This window comes from Pseudoliparis swirei, chromosome 7 (assembly GCF_029220125.1).
Source record: "Pseudoliparis swirei isolate HS2019 ecotype Mariana Trench chromosome 7, NWPU_hadal_v1, whole genome shotgun sequence".
NCBI classification, from domain to species: Eukaryota; Metazoa; Chordata; class Actinopteri; order Perciformes; family Liparidae; genus Pseudoliparis; species Pseudoliparis swirei.
This window is the reverse complement of record NC_079394.1, coordinates 22,592,278-22,611,887: the sequence shown is the minus strand read 5'-3', so window position 1 is coordinate 22,611,887 and position 19,610 is coordinate 22,592,278. Positions and strand designations below refer to the sequence as shown.

General features: G+C 38.5%; 1 protein-coding gene across 1 annotated transcript in view; it reads right to left on the bottom strand.

The window, feature by feature from the left end:
* Window positions 1-19,108, bottom strand: part of LOC130196318 (ribonuclease inhibitor-like) — a 59,019-nt gene extending 39,911 nt beyond the window's left edge. Inside the window, exons 1-2 of the mRNA XM_056418345.1 lie at window positions 18,798-19,108; window positions 6,154-6,324 (exon numbers count right to left, since the gene is read on the bottom strand). Coding sequence (XP_056274320.1) covers window positions 6,154-6,324; window positions 18,798-19,108 — 482 coding nt within the window. The remainder of the gene's footprint in view (window positions 1-6,153; window positions 6,325-18,797) is intronic.
* Between the last annotated feature and the right edge of the window lie 502 nt (window positions 19,109-19,610).

Genomic DNA, 19,610 nt, shown 5'->3' with positions numbered 1-19,610 from the left:
CATGGATTTTTGGATACACTCAGAATCAGAATAAAACAGAAAATTTTTGAATGTTTTCACAAACAACAGTTTTTTTTGGGGGAATTTAACTTTGGAAAGACAAAAACAATCAGCCAAAAATAAAAAAAAAGAAAACCAAAAAAAAAAAAATCCTTCATCCCGTCATTCCTTATGACCCCTCTATTTGTATTTCATGATGGGGGCCCCCTTAAATCAACAATGTCATATCCATCTTTCCCTTGTGACCTAGTGAACAAACCCAAACAGATTTATAATTTCATGATTTTCAGCCTCCCTTTTCTTTTGGCTGCATCCCCCTGATGGGCAGATGATGGACTCACTCTGTAAATGTCATCATCTTTCCCGGTTAATTTTAGCTGTCAGGGAAAAACATTCTGTCCCCAATAAATTTGGGTCATTTATCCCGTTCCCGATGGGTCCACAGCTGATCCCCGGGTGAAAAACCTCTCTTTTTCCTCCTTTTGAGAATTTTTATTCCATACCTTTTTAATTTTTCTTCTTAGGTCCTTGTTAAAAATTTAGTCCTTTTATGGGCCATTTTTTACCTGGCCTTTTGGGCCTATGGGGCCCAAACCTCCTCCTTTTTCTTCCTCAGGAAAAGGGTTTTAATTTGGAAAAAAAAGCCCTTACCCAAATTTTCATTTTTTTTTTTAAAAATTTAAAATTTATTTTTGGGGTCTGTTATTTATTCCCCTTCCCCGGTCCCCACCACCCCCCTTTGGCCCTCCTGGAAGGGGATCCTCCCCCCCTGTTGGCCCCCTCTTTAAGGGTTCTTCCTTTTTTGGAAAAGGTTTTTTGAGTATATGGTTAATTAAAAAGGGCCCGGAATTTTATGGTCAGAAAAAATTTTAAAAGCCCTTGAAAGTTTTTTTGGGTTTTTAAAATTTTTTAAAATTTTAAATTTATTTAAATTTTTTGGGAAATTTGTTAAATTTGAATTTAGTTTTCCCGACCCACACGCCTTTGATTTTTCTTTACCCTTTTAGGCCCCGACCTGGGCCCCTGACCTTTTTGGGCCCTGACCCTTTTCTGGCCCCGTTCCCAAAAGGCCTTTCAATCCCAAAAAACACAAGCAGGGCAAGTTTTTTTATTTAATTATTTAAATTTTTAAGGGAATTTAAAATTTTCCCCCTTGAGGTCCAGTTAAGATTTTTCCCCAAAAAAAGGTCCCGATCTTCTCACTTTCGAAAAAACTTTTTTTGCCAGTTTTTTCGGCCACTTCTTTTTTCCTCTCCCTTTAATTCCCTTTTTCTCCCCGGTTTTTCAAAGTGTTTTATTTCCCCTGTCTCCTTGTTTAAAAGAAAAAGTAACAATTTTTGGTTTGGGGGCTAAAAGGGTTCCAGGTTTAAAAAATTTTTTTGGGTTAGATGCCCACTGGCCCAAAAAATTTAACAACTATGTTTTTCCGTTTTTACCTGGTCAATTTTTCTGTTTTTGTGGGCCCCGAACCCGCCAAAGGGTAAAAAATTTTGGAAATGTGGTGAAACCCTTGTTTTCCCCCAGTTTCCCTTCTTTAGGACACCGCTGAGGACACCCCTGGGGTTTTTTTCCCTTTTATGGCCCCCGGGTAAATCGGAAAGCCAATCGGTCCTCAAAAAAGGGGGGGTTTTTGAAAACCGGCTAACAAACAGATAAAGTTTTAAATTGTAAACAAGGGGGTTTTGGTAAAAAGGCCTAGGTCCATCCTAAATTAATGTTGGAACCCCGGGTGCCAAAGGGGGAATTTTCCGGCCCCTCTTTTTCCCCCCGTTCCCCCCCAAAAATTTGCAAGAAAGGGCAATTTGGTTTTCCCGTCTTTCAACCCCCCTTGGCCCCGGTTGGTTTTGCCCCATTTTTGTCTCTAGAACAATGGGGAAAGGGGCTTTTTCCCCGGCCTTTCTGAAAAGGAATCCATCCCCAAAGACGGGAAAAAACGCTCTTTCTTAAAAAAAAAGTTTTTATCCCACCACAGCCTACCCCCGGGGGGACCAAAGTTCTTTGTCAAAAGAAAAAAGGGAAATTTAGCCCTGGTCATCCCCTTGTTGCATTTGGGGCCTTTCCACCCCCAAGTTCCCCCCCAGAGCTTTTCCCGACTGTGTCTGGGGGGCCCGCCATTTTTAATTAATTTATATCAAAGGGGAAAAAGGGCCAAAGGGGGGAAAGTCTTCCAAAATTTTTCCTTTTAAAAAAGTTTTTCCCCCCATTAATTTTGGGGAGTGGGGGGAAACCAAAAACAGGGACCTAAATTAATGTTTTTTCTCCTTTTAAATATTGGATCCCCTTTTCCCAAAAAACTTTTTAAAGGGCCCTTTTTTTTACTTTTAAAAAAAAATTTAATTTTCCCGGGGTTAACCAAACATTTAAAAATTTTTTGTTTTTTAACGGAAACCCCCGGCTTGGAAAACCAATTTTAAGGAATAGGGTTTTCCTTGAAGAAACCGGACCCAAGTCAAAATTAAAAAACTCCCATTCCTTTCATTTGAAAGGAAGGTTGGGGTTTAACCTCTTTGATCCGGTTTTTCCCTTTTAAAATCCTAAACCCCTTTTAAATTTACAACCTTCAACTCCCCTTTTGGAAAGGGCCCCTTGGTTTCTTTGTCCTTTACTCCAACCCGGGAAAAACCCCAAGCCCCCCAAAAATTTTTTTTGATTCTGGCACCAGGTCCATTTTTCCCAGGGGTTTTTGAATTCCCCGTTTAATTCAAATTTGGTTTTAAAAACCTTTTAAAATTAAAATTTGTAAGAAATTTTAAAATTTAAATTTTGGGATGGGGATAATTATTCCTTAAAACCCGGAATTTCATTCAGTGTTTCTAAAGGCCCTTTGTCGAGTACCAGAAACCCATTTCCCCGCCCCTTTGGGCCCAAGGGGGGATCTTGGGGTTTTTTTAAAAACCTTTGACAATTGGCCCCATTTGGAAAACCCCCTTTTTTCCACAGAATCCTTTTTTCGCAAAACCCCCCAACCCCCCTCCTTTTGAATTTATCTTTGGGTGTTAAACCTTCCCCCTTGGTCCCAAATGTTTTCTAAAAAAAGAATGGGGGCCTTTAACCCGAAGGGCCTTTTAACTTAAATTTAAAACCGGATTCCTTAAAATTTGATTAATAAACCCGTCCCCAATAAATTTAACGGGAAGGGATCCTGGGGCTCTGCCTCCCAAATTGGGGTCCATCCCCGGGTTGGAAAAAGTTTGGCCAACAAAAAGGGTTCTCGGGGAAAAAAGGGGGGAAATTGGACTCCAGCCTCTTTGAAAGGAAAGGAAGAAAAGGTTAGGAAGAAAGGTTTCCCCCCCTTTTTGGGATTTTTAACCCCTTCAGGACCCCCAAACTGGGGAAGGCAAACTCAGCTTGAAAGCCATTTTTTTGGCGTTCCCCCAACTTAAACCCTGGAAGAAACCGCTTAGTTTTTTTTGGGGAAAAGTCCCTTTAAAATTTTTTTTAAACCCCTTTCCCTTAGCCAGGGAAAAAAAGCCCCGTCCCCATCAGGGTTTTTAAAAAGAAAAAATAAACAAACCCCCCAAAAAGGTTTCTTTTTTTAGCAAATTGGTTTAAGGGGCCGGCTAAACCCGAGGTCCACAGCTCTGTTGGGGTAATTTCCCCAAGACTGGTTTGGTTTTGACTTTAATGGGGAACCTTTTTTTTAATTGGGAAAAAGAAATTTTTAACTTAATTAGGGGACAAGATTAATAATTTCGCCCTTAAAACCAGTGCCAATTTTTGGGGGGCCTTTAAAGTTTGGGGAATTGGGCCTTGGGGAAACCAGATGCCCCTGGGGTTATTTGTTTCCCCCTTTTTTCCCATCCAACCGTGACCCAAATTAACTTCCCCGGTTTTTCTTAAACCTTTTTTCCTCCTTAAAAACCTTGTCTTTTTTGGAAAACCCCCAATCCCCAAACCCCAGGCTTCTTAAAACGGTTTTTTGCCTTTTTGGGGGGCTCCCCCATTAAAAAATTAATTAAAATTTCCAAAAAAAGTGGTCTCCCTTTCCCAAACCCCGGCCTCCCCCAAAAATTCCTTTCAAGGGGGCTTGGGTTAAAAATTTTTAAACCCTCCCCCCCTGGAAGGAAACCCCCACCTTTTGGGAATCCAAGGTGTTTTGGCTAAACTTCAGGGAAAAACCCAAAAAACCCTAAACCTTCCTTTTTTTCCCCCTCCCCCCAAAAAATCCTTGAAGGGGGGGGGGTAAATTTCCCGGGTTGGTTTTTTTGACTTTCAACCATCTAAATTGGGGTTTATTTGGAGGAAAGTTTTTTTAGGCAGGATTTTAGGAAACCCACATTTCACGGGACAAAAAACTTTTTGGTTTTAAAATTAACCCAAAATTTTAACCTTTAATTTTTGGCCCGGAGAAATAAAGGAAAATTTATCTCCTGTTTTAAAAGGTTTTTTTGTTTAACCTTAGGTTTTTCCCCGGATTGGACACCAAAAATTGGACCAAAAAGACCAAAACCCTTAATTACAAAGGCTGGAAAGGGAGTTTGAAAATTGGCAAATTTTTTAAACCACGGGCCCCTAATTTGGGAATTTTAAAAAACCCCCTTTTTTTTCAGGGGTGAAAACTCAGTTTTGTTATTTTAGGGGGGTGACTTGAATTTAAACCCCCAAACGGGGGTTTCCCCCCGGAGTTTCCAAAAAAAGGGGTTCCTGGTTGGGTTTGGAAAAACCAATTTTAAAATTTAAAAATTTTAAATGCTTCCCTTTGGGGCGTAAAATTGGGCAGGAAACCCCTTTCCCTTAAAACTTTTATTGCTATGGGGGGGAGGGGGGATTTCTCAAAACCTTTATCTATTGGAATGACCAGGAAAAACCCAAGGGGGGCCTTTGTTTGGGACCAAAGGTTTTTTACCCAAACCTCCAAAAAGCCCGGGCCCCTTGGGAGTTCCTAGAGCCTTAAAAGTAAATTTGGGGCCGACCTTTGGTTTAAATTTCCAAAGGGGGTCCTCTTTTATGGAACCAGTTCCAAATTTCGTTTTGGGGAAAAAAAAGGCCCAACTCATTTTAAAAAACTTAGAAAAATTTTCCCTCTTTGACAAAAAGCCCCCTTAGTTGGGGTAATTCCCCGGTCACCTGGGTTCCCAACCCCCTTTAATTTTTCCCTTTGGTGTGGGGGCCGGAAATCCTGGGAGCACCTTTTTCCTTTTTCCTTTTCCGATTGGAAAACTTTCCCCAAATCACCCACCTGGGCCCGAAAATTCCCATGGGTTCTGTTCCCCGGGAGGGGCCTTAAAAACTTTCTGATCATGGGAACTCCAATTTAATGGAACTATTTTTGGACTAAAAACAACTCCTTGGTCTGAGGGATCTATCCCAATTTATAATTGCATTAAAAGAAAATTAAATTCATTTAACCCACCTTCCCCCGTCAATTTTTCAAAAAATTGAAATTGGGTTATTTAAAATCTTTAAATCTGGGCTCCTGGGACCACCCCCTTACATCCTTTTGCCACCCTTTTTCCAATCCCTTTGGAAAAGGGGGGATTTCCCCTTTTTTCCCCCTGGTTTGGGGGTTTTCCCCCCGGGAAGGGGTTTCTTTTTCCCTTTTTCCCCCCTGAAATTAATTTGGGGAAAGGTTTTTTGATTTCCAATGGGGGAAGGTTTTTTGGCCCAGGGGAATGTTTTTAAAAAGGGTACAGATTGGGGGAAAGCCATTCCGGGGGGACAAAATTTTTGGGAAAAAATTTGGGGGGAAAAATTGCCCATAAAATAAACTTGAATTTGGAAAAACTTTAATTTGAAACCCCTCCCAATTTTTAACTTTTTAATTATGAATAATTCCTTAAATTTAAAAACTCTAAAAAATAAATACATTATCTTCTCTTATTTTAAAATAAAATATAGGTTGGATTAAAACAAGCTTTTTTTTTTGAAAAATGTGACTTAAAATAAAGGACTTCATTTTATAACAAATATTTAATTGAATTCTCCTGCAGCTTTAAATTCAGTTTCTTCAGCCGTCAAGCGATGTCAATCAAAAGAGCCAAGATATTATATTCTTGTTCTCTGAAAGGAGAAATGTGTGTGTGACTCCATCTGGTTATGAAACCATTTGTTTCAGCTCATTTCTCTCTGTTCACATCAGTGATCATCAGTTAATTCATGTTACATTAAGATCATATTGGGCTCTTATCTTTATTTTAAATTTAGTGAACCCACCTCAGAGTCTCCAGGCTACAACGTGGACTCTCCAGAAAACCCGTCAGCAGCTTCACTCCTGAATCCTGCAGCTTATTTCCACTCAGATCCAGTTCTCTGAGACTGGAGGGGTTTGACTTCAGAGCTGATCCCAGAGAAGAACAGCCTTCCTCTGTGATCTCACAGCGAAAACTGTAAAACACACAACAACAAACATAGTTTTTTATATCAATACACAATGAATCATTATTTACATCATTAACACGAGTGGCTTTCATTTTGGTTTCATCTTCTTTTGTAAACAGACATTTAGTTAAAATCACGTCACTGAAAGAAGAATAAAGGATGACAGAAACAATCTGTTCATCATCCAATCAGATGAGTTCATGTTTTAAATGTGAACTCCACTTCACAAGGTTTCCTGCAGCTGGTAGCAGGGGGAGAAGCAGCTTACGGCCGGAGGATTCATGACTTCAGATAGAAGATGAACCTGATCACAAGGATCACAACAAGTTTGATTTCAACACTTATTTCATTTAAATGTATAAATGTTTGGTTATTATGTTTAATTTAAAAAACTCTTTTTTAAAAATTGACTCACTCAAATATATATATATATATATATTTCTGGAACATTACAAATTTTAATCGCGATTAATGATGATTTCTGATTAATCACGATTAATCCCTTTAAAAACAAAAAAATTTTAAAAAAAATTTTTAATTTTCCAAAAAAAAAGTAGGGGGGCCCCTTTTTTTAAATTTTTAAAAATGTTCCTAAATTTAATTTTAATGGGGAAATTTAAAAAAATATGGGTTTTTTTCCCTGTTAGGGGTGAAGAAACCAAAAAAAAAACCCAAAAACTTTTTCCCCGGTTGGAAATTTTTGGTTTCCAATTCCAGGAACCCCTTAAAACCTTTTTTTTAAATGGTTTCCGGCCCCAATTGAACTTTAAAATTCCCCCTAAAATTTGTCAGGAAAATTGTCCCAAAAGGGTTTTGCAGAACACTTTGGTGGGGAACGGCCCCGGGGAAAATGAAGGGGGCCCGGGGGAAAAATGGAAACAAAGGCCCGTGTCTTTTTCAGCCCCCTTTTTTGGGGGCAACCTAAAAAAACTTTTTTTGCTTTAGGGTTTGTGGGGGTGACTTTTATTTTTGGGCAAACCCCTTCCCCCGCTGTTGGCCAACTTAAGTAAAAGGTGTCCAACCCCGGGGTTTTTTCCCAAAGGCCATTAATGTCTCCCTTTTCCTTCCCCGTTTTCATCCAGTCAGGCCCCTGGGAATGCCAAACCCGGGGCCCAAATTTTCCTTTTTAATTCAATAAAAAATTTCGTAACTTTTTCCGGTTTGTGGTTTCCAGGGGATGGGGCCCAAATTAAGTACCAGAAATTTGAGTTTGTGGGGGGGAGGACAAAAAAACCCCTCTTCCCCGGGGAGGTCTTTTGGTTTTTCCTCTCTTGTTTCCTTTGGGCCCGTTTTGGGGGGAAAAATTATTCCCTTGGGGGGCCCCGTTGGGGCCCCCAAATATTTCCCTGAAAATTAATATCCGGCCCCTTAAAAAAATTTTATTTTTTAACTTATGAGGATTTTTTGGTTGCCTATTTTGTTTAGCCCCAGGAATTGGGTGCCCAGGTGGGGGGCCGGGGGTCCGTTTATTTTGGGGCCCCCCGCGGTGCTTTGGTTTTGTTTAAAATTTAAAATTTTCACCCAAACAAATGAACCTTAAAAATTTTGGGCCCGGCAAGGGTTAAATGGTTGCCAAAGGGTTTGGAAATTGGGTGGAATAAATTTTTTGGGGACCAAATTTTCCCAAAATGGTTAAATTTTTAAAAATTTAAATTATCGGGGTATTCCTGGCAACCCTGAAAAAATGTGGATTTAAAATTTCCCAACCCCCAAGGTGGGGAACGTAAAGATACCATTTTCCCCAAAACCTTTTAGGGTAATAACCCCGGGGGTTTAAAACCAGAAAAAACACCCAAATTTTTTTCCCCGGGGGCGAAAATCCAAAATTTTTGGGGGAATCCCTGCGGGGGTTTCCAAATTTTTAGGGGGGCCCAAAAGGCCCCGGCCCTGTCCGGGAAAACCCGGATTTTCTTGGTCAAAAACCCGATGTCCAGTCGGTTTTTTCCCCAAAGGTGGAAAAAGCCAAAACCAAACCCCCCGTTGGGGGGGCTCCGGGGGTTTTTTCAAAGGGGGGCCCCCCCCTTTTTTTCATAAAAACCCTCGTTGGGGATTTTCTCCGTGGTTGATTGTTTTTGGGGCTTGGGCGTTCCCCTTTTTTACCCGGTTCCCATTTTTTTGGGGGTTTTTCCATTGGGTTTGGGTTAAAACCAATGAAATTGCCTTTTTTTTCCCCCCGTTCCGCCCAAAGCAGTACCCCACCCTTTTACCAAAATAAAAGCCTGTGAAAGGGCCAACAAACCCCCAAATTTACAATTTTAATTTTTTAAAATTTAAATTTAATAAAATGTTGCCCCCCCCAAAAAAAAAATAAATTAATTTTTGGCGTTAATTAATTTAAAAGGGTTAAACGGGGCCAAATTAAAAAACCCCTTAACAACCCCTAATTTTTTAAATTATTAATTTTTTAATAAATTTAAGTTAATTTTTGGACATAAACTATACCATCAAATAAATCCTTTTTTTTCCCTAAATTCCCCGGTAGGGGGAAGGCAGGGGCCTTTTTTTTTAAAAAGGGCCCTTTTCCCTTTCAAATAAGGTTTTCTTTAGGGTCCCTCCAGTTGATCCAGAATGCCCTCCCCCTGTTTCTCACCTTAAAAACCCCCAAGGAAACCCGAAGGATCAATTTGGGCTTTCCCTTGGGGTAAAAACCCGCTTCCCTTTTCTCTTTTGGCCTTCCCCGGGGAAAAATTTCCAAGAATAAACTTTTTTAAAACCTCTTCTCCCTCACCTTTTTCCCAAAGGGGCCCCCTTTAAAATGTGACTTTAAATAAAAAATTTTTTTTAAAAAAAAAACCCCCCCCCCCCTTTTTTGGCCCCGGGGGGGTTTTTTTTAAAACCCCCCTTTAAAAAAAATTTTTTTTTTTTGGCCCGGGTTTTTTAAAATTTTTTCAATTTTTTCCCTTTTTTTAAATTAAAATTTTTTTTTATTTTTTTCTCTTTTTTTTTTTTTCCCCCCCCCCCTTTTTGGGCCCCAAAAAGGGGCCCCCCCCTTTTCCCCCTTTTTCCCCCGGGGTTTTTTTTTTAAAACCCAAAAAAAAACCCCCCCCCAAAAAAAATTTTTCCAAAAAAAAAAAGAAATTTTTTAAAAAAAAAAATTGAAATAACCCCGGGGGGGGAAAAAAAATTTTTAAAAAAATTTTTAAATTCCCGGGGAAAAAAAAAAAAAGAAAAATTTTTATTTTTAAAAAAATTTTTAAAAAAAACCCCCCCTTTTTTTTGGGGCCCCCCTTTTTTTTTTTTCCCCCCCCCCCGCGCCCCGGGGGGTTTTTTTTTTTTTTGTCCCCTTTTTTTTTAAAAACCCCCCCGGGGGGTTTTTTTTTTGGGAAATTTTCCTTTTTTAAAAATTTCCCCCAAAAAAATTTTTCCCAAAAAAAATTTTTTCCCGAAAAATTTAAAAAAACTTTTTTTTTTTTTTAAAAAAAAAAAAATAAAAAAAAATTTTTTTTTTCAAAAAATTTTTTTAAAAAAAAAACCCCAAAATTAAAATTTTAAAAAAAACCCCCAAAAAAAAAAAGGGGGGGGCCCCCCCCCCCCCGGGGGAAAAAAAAATTTTAAAAAGGGAAAAAAAATTTTTTTTTTTTTTTAAAACCTTTTTGAACCTTTAAAATTTTTTTCCCCTTTTTTTAAAAAAAAAAAATTTTTTTTTTTTTTTAAAAAAAGGGCCCAAAAATTTTTTGAAACCCTTTTTTCCCCCTTTTTTTTTTTGAATAAAAAAAAAAAAAATTTTTTTTCTTTTTTCCCCCCCCTTTTTAAAAAAAAACCCCCCCAAAAAATTAATTTTTTCCCAAAAACCCCCGTTTTTTCCCCCGGGGGGGGGGGCCTTGGGAAACCCCGGGGGGGTTTTTTTTTTCCCCTTTTTGGGGGGGAATTTTAAAAACCCCCCCAAAAAAAAAAAAAAAAAAGGAAAAAAAAAAACACCCCCTTTTTTTTCCCCCCTTTTCCTTTTAAATTTAAGGTTTTTCCCCTTTTTTTTGGTTTTTTTTTTTTTAAAAAAATTTGGTTTCCCCAAAACAGAAAATTTTTTTTCCCTTTTAAAAAAATTTTTTTTGGGGTTTTTTTAAAAAAAAAAAAAAAAAAAAAAAAAATATTTTTTTTTTTTTTTATTTTTTTTCCCCTTTCCCGGCCCCCAAAAAAAAAAAAATTTTTTTTTTTTTTTAAACCCCCGGGGGGGGTTTTTTTAAATTAAAAAAACTTTTTAAAAAAAAAAATTTTTTTTTTTTTTCCCTTTTTTTTTTTCCCCTTTTCCCAAAAAAAAAAAAAAAATTTTTCCCCCTTTTTTAAAATTTAATTTAAAATTTTTTTTTTTTTTTTTTTTATTTTCCTTTTTTAAAATTTAAGGGAAAAAAAAATTTTTTTTGTACTTTAAAAAAATTTTTTTTTTTAAAAAAAAAAATTTTCCCTTTTTTTTTTTCTTTTTTTAAAAAAAGGGGAAAAAAAATTTTATTTTTTCGAAAAAAATTTTTTGGGGGATTTTTAAAATTTTTTCCTTTTCTTCCCCAATTTTTTTTTTACCTTTAATTTGGGGGTTTTTTTTTTCGGGCCCCCCCCCCCCCCTGGGGCCCCCCCCCCCGGGGGCCCCCCTTTTTTTTTAACCGGCCAAAATTTTTTTTAAAAAATTAAAACCGGGGGTTTTTAAAATTTCCCCAAAACAGCCTTTAATTAAAAAGGAAATTTTTAAAAAATTTTTTTTAAAATTTTTTTCCTTTTTTTTAAAAAAATTTTTTTTTTTGGGGTTTTTTTTAAAAAAATTTTTTAAATTTTTTTTTTTTCCGGGGCCCCCCTTTTTTAAAAGCAAAAGGGGAAAAAATTTTTAAAAGGGGGGGTTTTTTAAACCCTTTAAACCCCCCAAAAAAAAATTTTTTTAACAATTTAAAAAAATTTTTTTTTAAAAAAAAAAAAATTTTTTTTTTTTTTTTTTTTGGCCTTATTTTTTTGTCTTTTCAAAATTTTTTTTTTTTTGGCCGGGGGCCCAGGGGGGGAAAAATTCCCGGTTTTTTAAAAAATTTTTTGGGAAAAACCCCAAACTTTTTTGAAAATTTTTTTTTATTTAAAAAACTTTTTGGGTTTTTTTCCCCCCTTTTTTTTTTAAAAAAAAAAAAAAAAAAAAGAAACCCCCTTTTTTTAAAAAAAAAGGAAATTTTTTAAAAAAATTTTGGCCCCCTTTTTTTTTTTTTAAAAAAATGGTTTTTTTGGCGGGGAAAAAAAGGGGTTTTTTTTAAAAAAAATTTCCCCAAAACAAAACCCCCTTTTTTCCTTTCCCCAAATTCCCCCCTTTTTTCTTTTTTTACCAAAAAAAAATTTTTTTTTTTTTAAATTTTTTTTTTAAAAAAAAAGGGGAAAAAAAAAAATTGGGTTTTAAAAGGGGAAATTTTTTTTAAAAATTTTTTTCCCCCTTTTCGAATCCCTTAAATTGGCCCCCGGGGGGGAAAAAAGGGTTTTTTCCCCCCAAAAAAAAATTTTTTTTTTTGGTTTTGGGGGGAGGGGGTTTTTTTTCCCCAAAAAATTTTAAAAAAAAAAACCCCCGGGGGGGGAAAAAAAAAAAAAAAAGGGGGGGCCCCCCCCCCCCCCCGGGTTTCCCCTTTAAATTTGGGGGTTTTGGGAAAAAAAGGGGGGGCCCCCCCCCTTTTTTAACCAAATTTTTCTTAATGAAAGGGGGTGGTTTTGGGGGTTTTTTTAAAACCCCCCCCTTTTTGGATTTTTTTAAACCCCCAAAAAAAGGGGGGGGCCCCCGGGGGTTTTTGGGGTTTTTTTAAAAGGGTTTTTTTGGGGTTTTGGGGGGGTTTTTTTTCCCGTTTTTTTTCGGGCCTTTTACCCTTCCCCAAATTTCCCCGGGGGGTTTTCCCCCCCGGGGGTTTTTCCGGAAAAAACCCCCCAAAAAACCCCCTTTTTAAAATTTTCCCCCCGGGGGGCCCCTTTTTTAAAAAAAACCCCGGGGGAATTTTGGGTTTTTTTTTTTTTAAAAAAATTTTTTGGGGGGGGGGGTTTTTTTAAAAAAGGGGGGGGGGTTTTTTTTTTTTTATTTCCCTTTTCCCCCAAAAAAAAAACCCTTTTTCCCAAAAAATTTTTTTTGGGAAAATTTTTTTTTCCCCCCCTTTTAAAAACCCCCCCCCCCGGGGGGGGAAAAACCCCAAAAAAAAAATTTTTTTAAAAATTTTTGGGAAAACCCTTTTAAAATTTTTTTTTTTTAAAGGGGTTTTTTTTTTTTTTTTAAAAATTTTTTGGGGGTTTTTTCCCCCTTTTTGGGGGTTTAAAAAAATTTTTTTTTTTTAAAAAAACCCCCAAAAAAAAAAATTTTTTTTTAAAAAACCGGAAAATTTTTTTTTTTTTCCCCAAAAAAAGGGGGGGGAAAAATTTTTTTTTTTTTTTAAGGGGAAGGGAAAAATTTTTTTTTTTAAAAATTTTTTTAAAAAGCCCCTTTGGAAAAAATTTAAAAAAATTTTTTGGGGGAAAAATTTTTTTTTTAAAAGGGGGTTTTTTCCCCCCCCCAAACCCCCAAATTTTTTTGGGAAAAAGGGGGGAACCCCCTTTTTCCCCTTTTAAAAAAAAATTTTTTTGGGGTTTTTTTTGGGGTTTTTTTTTTTTTATTTTAAAAAAAAATTTTTTTAATTTTAAAAAAAGGGGGGGAAAAAAACCAAAAAAGGGGGCCCCCCCCCCAAAAAATTTTAAAAAATTTTTTTTTAAAAAATTTTTGGGTTTAAAGGGGGGGGTTTTTTTTTTTTTTTTTAAATAAAAAATTTTTTTCCCGGGGGGTTTTTTTTAAAAAAAAATTTTTCCAAAAACCCCTTTTTTTTTAAAATTTAAACCCCCCGGGGGGCCCCCCCCCCCTTTTTAAACCCCCTTTTTTTTTAAAAACCAAAAAATTTTTTGGGGGGGCCCTTTTCCCCCAAAAAACCCTTTTTTTTTCCCCCCCCCCCCCTTTTTTTAAAAAACCCCTTTGGGGAAAAATTTTAAAAAATTTTTTTAAAATTTTCCCCCAAAAGGGGGCCGGGGGCCCCCCCCGGGCCGGGGGCCCCCCCCAAAAAAAAAAAACAAAAGGAAAACACTGGACTCGATAGCCCTCTGAAGAAGAAGACAGTGAGGAAGGGGAGGTTTGCTCCCTGGTAAAACCCTCAGACCCGCAAACTGAAGCAAACATCACAAAAGCTTGAAAGCATATGGCGTTCAACTAATCTGGAAGAATCCGCTTAGTTTGGGAGATAGTCTTAAAACTTATAAGAAGGCCCTCCGTAATGCCAGAGCAGCCTATTACTCATCAGTAATAGAGAAAATAAGAACAACCCCAGGTTTCTTTTTAGCACTGTAGCCAGGCTGACAGAGAGTCACAGCTCTGGGGAGCCGAGTTTTTCTATAGCCCTCAGTGGTAATGACTTAATGGACTTCTTCAATGAAAAGAGTCTAACTATTAGAGACAATATTAATAATCTCTTGCCCTTAACCAGTGCCAATCTGTCCTCAAGTGGAATGGCCTTGGAAACCCTGTATGCCCTGGTGTATATTTGGGTTTTCTCCCATCAACCGTGACCAATTTTTTCCAACGGTTTCTACTTCTAACACGTCTACCTGTCTCTTGGACCCCATCCCCCGAGGCTGCTTAAAGCGTTTTGCCTTTAATTGGCAGCTCTCTATTAGATATTATCAATGTGTCTCTGCTAACAGGCCACGTACCACCCCTTAAAAGTGGCTGTTATTAAACCTCCCCTGAAGAAGCCCACTCTGGATCCAGAGGTGTTGGCTAACTACAGACCGATCTCTAACCTCCCTTCCTCTCCAAGATCCTTGAGAAAGTGGTAAATCAGTTGTGTGACTTTAAACATCAAAATTTGTTTATTTGGGGATTTCATCAGGATTTAGAAAACACCACACACCGAGACAGCACTGGTGAAAATTACAAATGACCTCTTAATGGCAGCAGATAAAGGACTCTTTTGTTGGTCTTGTTAGACCTTAGTGCTGCATTCGACACCATTGACCATGACATCCTTTACAGAGACTGGAGCAGTCGATTGGCATTTCGGGCACGGCACTAAGTTGTTTAAATCCTATTTATCAGATCGATCTCAGTTTGTATTTGTAAACGAGGGCCCCTTTGATAACCACCAACGTTAGTCACGGAGTTCCACAAGGTTCTGTGTTTTTTTTTTTTTTTTTTTTTTTTTTTTGTTGGGGGGGGAAAAAAAAACCAAAATTTTAATTTCCCCCATAATGCTCCTTTGGGGATATTTATTCCAGGAAAATAAAACCAGACCTTTAGTTATAAACTCCTCATGGCCCACTTCCTTTCTCCGGGGGGCAGCCCTAAACCTTTTAAGGACTTAAGACTTTCCTTTTGCGAGTTATAGTTGGGCGAATCGGGTACCGGCCTGCCTGTTGAGACTCCGCCCACTGTTGGGACCCCCCCCCTCCTCCTCCCCGCCGCCATCTGCCTGATGGATCGTGGAGGTCTCCATCGTGGAATATGCATACTATGAACTATTCATACACTCTGTCATATTCATTGAATGTATTTTAACTCTAAATCTGTCCTTCTGTACACATTACATCTATTGCACCTGTCCATCCTGGAGAGGGATCCTCCTCTGTTGCTCTCCTGAAGGTTTCTTCCCTTTTTTTCACCCTGAAGGGTTATTTGGGAGTTTTTCCTGATCCGATGCAAGGTTTTGGGGCAGGGATGTCTATGTGTACAGATTGTAAAGCATTCCGAGACAAATTTGTAATTTGTGAAATTGGGCTATACAAATAAACTGAATTGAAAACTGAATTGAACATCAATTGAACTTTTTTAATTATGAATAATCCTCTAATAATACTCTAATAATAAATACATTATCTTCTCTTATTTAAAGTAAAATATAGGTTGGATTGAAAACAGAAAGCTTTTGAAAAATGTGACTTTAAATAAAAGACTTTATTTTATAACAAATATTTAACTGAATTGTCCTGCAGCTTTAAATTCAGTTTCTTCAGGTGTCAAGCGATGTCAATCAAAACCAGATATTATATCCTTGTTCTCTGAAAAGAAAATGTGTGTGCAGGACTCCATCTGTTGTAAACCATTTGTTTCAACTCATTTCTCTCTATTCACATCATTGATCAGTTAATTCATATTTACATTATGATCATATTGGGCTCTTATCTTTTCATAATTCAGTGAACCCCACCTCAAGTCTCCAGTCTACAATGTAGACTCTCCAATGATCCAGCAGAGAGCTTCACTCCTAAGTCCTGCAGCTTGTTTCCTCAGATCCAGTTCAGACTGGAGGTTTTGACTTCAGGAAAGCTGTCCAGAGAGAACAGCCTTCCTCTGTGATCACCTGCGACGATCTAAACATACAAAACAACACAGAGTTCAATATATCAATGCCGGCGATCATTATTGACATCATGAACAGTGGCTTTCACTTTAGTTTCATCTTCTTGATAAACAGACATTTAGTTAAAATCCGTCAGTGAAAGAAGAAGAAAAGATGACAGAAAACGAAATCTGTTCATCATCCAATCAGATGAGTTCATGTTTGATATGGAACTTCACTTCTAAGGTTTCCTGCAGCTGGTAGCAGACGGACCCTGTGTGCCTGATACTTTTGCCCGCGGCCTGTGGCTGGCTATGGCCCCCTGACCTGTGGCCCCCAATACTTTTGCCCATGACCATGTGGCCCCTGGCTCTATCCCATAGGCCTGTTTAATAATCCATCAGCATGAAGCCAGACAAGTGTCATGATTGTATATCAGGTATAATTAAAATCCTTGAGTCCAGTTAGAAGGTTTCCTCACATAAAGTCAGAACATCAATGTCAGATATAAGCTCTTTGATTTTGTCTTATTGTCATTGAGTAGCCAACAGTTGTATAAACGTAATAGCATCAATAAACAACTGACTGTCAAGTTAAATAAAGAAAACTGAAACTAGATACTTATCACAACATATTTATTATTATAGATTTCCCAATTGAACTGTATTCATTATAGATTATCCACATACTCTAATAATAATCATTATTTTCTCTTATTTAAAGTAAAATCAAGGCGGTTAAAACTATAGCTTTTTGAAAAATGTGACTTTAAAATAAGGACTTTATTTTATAAAAATAATGAACTGAATTGTCCTGCAGCTTTAAATTCGGTTTTGCTTCCAACCCAAATCTAAGCGATGTGAATCAAAAGAGCCAGAATATTATATTCTTGTTCTCTGAAGAATGTGTGTTACGGGACTCCATCTGGTTGTGAAACCATTTATTTATTATTTCTCTGTTCATCATTGATGATCAGTTAATTCATGTTACATTCTGGACTTCTCTTTATTATTGAACCCACCTCAGAGTCTCAGTTTACAGCGTGGACTCTCCAGAAAATGATCACATGCAGATCACTGGCTGGTTTCTACTCTAGTTCAAGTTCTCTCAGACTGGAGGGTTTGACTTCAGAGCTGATCCCAGGAAGACGACGGCCTTCCTCTGTGAGTCACAGCATGACGGACTGTAAACACACAAACAACACACAGGTTTATTATATCAATACACAAGTGAATCATTATTGACATCGCCAGACATGGTGGCTTTCACTTTAGTTGCATCTTCTTATGTAAGAGACATTTAGTTAAAATCCGCATCTGATGAAGAAGAAGAAAAGATAATGAAACAATCTGTTTCATCATCAATCAGATGAGTTCATGTTTTAAATATGAACTCCCACTTCACAAAGGTTTCCTGCCTGGCTGGTAGCAGACCTGACCCTGTAGCTGACCCTTTTGCCCCCTGACCCTGTGGCCCCTTGACCCTTTGGCCCCCTGACCCTGTGGCCCCTGGCTCCTGTCCCATAGGCATGTTCAGTAATCCATCAGACAGCATGAAGCCAGACAAGTTTCATGATTGTATATCAGGTATAATTAAAAATCATTGAGATCCAGTTAGAGAGAGTTTCCTCACTAAAGGTCAGAACATCAATGTCAGATATACGCTCCCTATGATTTTGTGCCGATATGCATTGATAGCCAACAGTTAAGCATGAACGTGTGTATGTAGTAAACAACTGACTCAAATTAAATAAAGAAAACAAAACTGAATAAGCATCTACTAACATATTTATTATTATAGATTTCCAATTGAACTGTATTAATTATGAATTATACATACTCTAATAATAAATACATTATTTTCTCTTATTTAAAGTAAAATCAAGGCCGGATTTAAAACTGTAAGCTTTTGAAAAATGTGACTTTAAATAAAGGACTTTATTTTATAAAAAATATTGAACTGAATTGTCCTGCAGCTTTAAATTCAGTTTCTTCAGGCGTCAAGCGATGTCAATCAAAAGAGCCAAGATATTTCATTCTTGTTCTCTCGAAAAGGAGAAATGTGTGTGCAGGGACTCCATCTGGTTATGAAACCATTTGTTTCAGCTCATTTCTCTCTGTTCACATCATTGATGATCAGTTAATTCATGTTACATTATGATCATATTGGGCTCTTATCTTTATTTATAATTCAGTGAACCCACCTCCTGGAGTCTCCCAGTCTACAATGTGGACTCTCAGTCCAGCAGAGGAGGGCTTCCACTCCTGATTCCTGCAAAAAGCAACTGTTGTCACTCAGGTCCAGGTGTTTCTAGACTGGAGGAACTGGGGAGCTGAGGACTGAGAGTTGAGCTCACAGCTTCTCTCTGTGAGGTTACAGTCACTTCCAGCCTAAGGGAGGAACAGCGGTTAATACAAACAACATGTTCAATCAAAGTATAATATCAATCCATTTAGCCAATGTTAGCATTATCCATACAGAAGCTTTGTTGGAGGCTTTGCACGACCGCGGCAGCAGCCTGAGAGAGCCTCCTCTGAAAGCAGTATTTTCTTTGGGTCCAAAGACCTCCAAGATCTTCTTCTGATGACAGTAAGATGAAGCCCAGAGCTGACCACTGAGCAGGAAACGGACAAGTTCATCTGTGGAGAAGGCGATCCTGATCTCAGGGCCTGTTGGATCTCCTCCACCAGAGAACCATGGTTTCAGTTCATTCAGACAGTGGAACCAGATTGATTAACTTTTCTCTGGAGACACATCCTCCTGCAATCTTCTTCTGTGATGTACTGGACTGTTTCACCTGATTGGTCTGTGAGCTACTTCCTGTCTGTGTCAGAAGACCTTGTAGAAAGTGTCTGATTGGTCTCCAGGGAAAGACCCAGGAGGAGGCGGAGGTGAACCGTCCAGGTGTCATTTTAAGGACTCTGTGGGCCTTGTCCACAGCAGCACTCACAGGCCAGACATGTTTGAGTTTAGGTTCTGATCTCTCATGCTACAAAGCCATTAAACAAAAGGCTTTAGCTCGATGGTTGATTTTCTGCCAACAAGTTGACACCAAAGTTGCTTGAAGGTCAGATGGACATGAAGAGCGACCAGAAACTCCTGTGAACGCACTCAGATGGACGAAGCAGAACACCTGGTCTGGTACAGTCCTCTCCTCTCTAAGAATCTCATGTGAACACTCCTGGGTACACTGAGGCTGCTCTGATGCTCCCGATGCCACACTCTTTCAGGTCGGATTTATAGAAGATCAGGTTCCCTTTCTGCAGCTGATCAAAGCCAGTCAGTCCCAGAGACTCGGTGCATCTTCCTGCTCTCTGGACTCCAGTGTGGATCGTTGCAGCTCCTCCATCAAACTTGACCTTCTTCACTTTGGACTGAACCACCAGGAAGTGGATGTACATCTCAGTCATGGTCATGGGCAGCTTTCCTCCCTCTGTGGTCTTCAACCGATCCTCCAGAACATGTAGCAGTGATCCAGCGAAGACTGGGATGTGGCACATGATGTGGAGGGCTCGGGAGATCTTGATGTGGGAGATGATCCTGCTTTAGCCTGCTCTCATCTCTGAACCTCTTCAAGTGAGTCACTCCTTCTGGGGGTCAGTGAACCCCTCTGACCTCTGTCTGGCCAAATCCTTGCACAGATCAGGAGGGATCTGATTGGCTGCTGCAGGTCTTGTGGTTATCCAGAAGAGGCGAGCAGAGGCTTGAACTTTCCCCCTGAAGAGTTTGTCAGCAGCATGCACTGAGGTGGACTCTGTGAGCATCAGTCAGGACCTCATTTGTTGAGAAGGTCGAGAAGTCGACACTCCATCCAGACCGTCAAAGATAGATACAACCTGGAACTCTTTCAAACACTTGCAGATTCCACTGCTTCTTTGGTTTCAGTGAAGAGTGATGGATAAGTTGCCAAGCTGAACTTCTTCTCTTTCAGCACTTTATTCAGCTCTCTGAGCGTGAATGTGGAAACAGGAGAGTGGATGTCCTGGTTGGCTTTGTCTTCAT